The 2636-nt window shown below is 45.2% G+C and overlaps 1 protein-coding gene across 1 annotated transcript; it reads left to right on the top strand.

Moving 5' to 3' along the window:
• Positions 1 to 828: 828 nt before the first annotated feature.
• LOC138071125 (histone H2B 1/2-like) lies at positions 829 to 1329 on the top strand. Its single transcript, XM_068962544.1, has one exon. The coding sequence runs from the start codon at positions 829 to 831 to the stop codon at positions 1327 to 1329; it is 501 nt and encodes a 166-aa protein (XP_068818645.1).
• Positions 1330 to 2636: the final 1307 nt, after the last annotated feature.

The raw sequence follows: 2636 nt of genomic DNA, 5'->3' as shown, positions 1-2636 counted from the left end.
GGGGGACCTAAATAATGTTTAAGAAAACAATTTATAATTTGAAAAATGTTAAATTTTTTTAGTGTGTATGTGTAAGTATTCTTATTTCTGTTTGTGTTCTGTATTTGGAGAATGGGATTCTGTCATTCTCTTCATACTGATCATTGGTTTTGATAAATTTTGGAGATAATAGCTGTTCATTTCATTCCTATGATTTTCAGGAGCACTCTGCTGAGGAAGCCAGGACATTCTGCTCATGCCACTGTAGGTCAACCAGGAGAAGATTCTGTGTTGGAGTAAAATGTCCACCAAGTGACCAGAGTCACTCTGATGCCTGAAAGAGCTGGAACTATGGAGGTCTGTCATACTCTCTCAGGAAGCTTTAACTGATTATTTCATTTTTCAATTTAGGTGACTTTCACTGAGTTTGGCTGAAAGTGAAAATGAAGTCACTCAGTCGTGTCCGACTCTTTGTGACCCCATGGACACCAGGCTCCTCTGTCCATGGGATTTTCTAGGCAACGGTACTGGAGTGGGTTGCCATTTCCTTCTCCATGAGATCTTCCCGACCCAGGGATCCAACCCAGGTATCCCGCATTGTAGACAGACACTTTACCATCAGAGCCACCAGGGGGAGTTGTGCTGACTGGGGGTTAAACACGGGGGAGGGGCAGGGCAGGAGTGGGGAGGTGGGACGTCCGGTGTCACGTGACATGGGCTGCCATAGTAACAGGCCCCCCTGCCTTGCATCCAATCAGATATGGACAGTGTCTGTGACGTCAGGGAAAGCCGGGCCTATAAATTCGGCCAACGGCCTTCAACGGTCTCACTGTTCTTCTGGGCTGCGCTATGGAGAATGGTGGCTCTACCGTGTCTGCACCATCCTCTGACAGCCATGAGGAAGACGTGATCACCATAGAAACCAGCACCTCCGAAATTGAGCCCTCTGAAATGGAGATGGCAAAAGCAGAGACCTCCAAACCAGAGCCGTATGATGCTGAACCAAGAAAGGCAAAGCAGAAGACAGCTAAGGGCCGCCGTTGCCGTCGCCGCCGCTGCCGTCAGGGTAATTTCTCCAGCTTTGCTACCTATTTCCCTAGGGTGCTGAAGCAAGTACATACAGGCCTGAGTCTTTCCCGTGAGTCCGTGAACATCCTGGATTCGTTTGTGAAAGATATGTTCGAGCGGATTGCCGAAGAGGCCGGGCGCCTGGCCCACAGCAACAAGCGCTGCACCATCATGACCGAAGACATCCAGACAGCTGTGCGTCTTCTGTTGCCTGGGGAGCTCGGCAAGTATGCCACGTCCGAGGCCACCAAGTCGGTCATCAGATACCACACCTGCAGATGAACTGCCTCAGGACTGTCTGACCATTGCAAACCAGACTTAAGGGTTCTCCCCTTAGGCCCTACATTTAATCTTTAAAACATTTCTACCCCAAAGAAAACATTAAAAACCTCATTAACTTTGCTTCAATATGTGTCGGTTGTGTCATTTGTTCGACAGAAAATCGTGTACTTTTTTCTTAACATATTGCAACTCGTCACTTTCCTAAATGGTTATTTCTATTCGTGGTTTCTCAGTGATTTTAGGGATCTTTATGGTCAAAATTCTTTCCCTAAAAGTTTCATTGGCCTTTTCCATTTTCATTCTCCCATCTCTATCTAGGTATCATCCAGAGATTTTTATATGGGTATAGCAACTGATAAAGCAAAATCAATACAGTATTGTAAAGTAAAAAAAATAAAATTAAAAAATAATAATAATAAAAAGAAAAAAAACAAAAAACAAAAACAGTGTGGTCTTCCCAGGTGGCTCACCAGTAAAGAATCTGCCTTCAGTGCAGGAGTCGCAGAAGAGACAGGGTCCATCCCTGGGTCATAAAGATCCCTGGAGGAGGGCATGGCAACTCTCTCCAGTATTCCTTCCTGGAGAATCAGTCCCATGGAGAGAGGAGCCTGGTGGGCTACAGTCCATAGGGTCTGCAAAGAGTCGAGCACCACTGAAGCAAGGTAGCACACAGGCTCACAAAGAGCAGTGTGTGTGTGTGTGTGTGTGTGTGTGTGTGTGTGTGTGTGTGTGCACACTCAGTCACTCAGTCATGACCAACTCTTTCTGACCCCATGGACAGGAGACTGTCAGGCTCCTATCTCCTTGAAAGTTTCCAAGCAAGAATACTGAACTGGGTTGTCATTTCCTACTCCAGGGGATCTTTCTGACCAAGGGATAGAAGCTGTGTCTCTTTTGTCTCCTGCACTGTCAGTCAGATTCTTGACCACTGCACCAGCAGTAGCAGATATAAAAATCACATTTACCCATTCTATTCTTTCAATCCCAATTCACTTCCATGTGTAAAGTAGGACTCAAACACAGTGTAAAATAAGAAAATTCTAAATTTCTGGAATCAAGCACCATATCTTTTTAAATTACCTTATCCAGATTTCTCTGATCCTTTTTTTTGTTTGCAACTTAGAATATTTTGCTTTAAAAAAAAAAAAAGAAAGAAAGAAAAAATCTTGACTGAATTGCACACTTGCAGGGATGATGGGATAGTCCAGTGACAGAGAATGTAGCCACAGTCTCCACAGTAGCAGCCAATGAGGGACTGGCAGCCCGTGAGCCAAAGCAATTGGCCAAACGTATGGTGGAGTGAGGAG

The sequence above is a fragment of the Capricornis sumatraensis genome, chromosome X, assembly GCF_032405125.1.
Source record: "Capricornis sumatraensis isolate serow.1 chromosome X, serow.2, whole genome shotgun sequence".
Taxonomy (NCBI): domain Eukaryota; kingdom Metazoa; phylum Chordata; class Mammalia; order Artiodactyla; family Bovidae; genus Capricornis; species Capricornis sumatraensis.
This window is presented reverse-complemented; position numbering and strand designations above follow the sequence as displayed.

What these genes read in the sequence shown, in the direction of transcription:
- LOC138071125 (XM_068962544.1), top strand. Translation starts at nt 829, where the DNA reads ATGGAGAATGGTGGCTCTACCGTGTCTGCACCATCCTCTGACAGCCAT.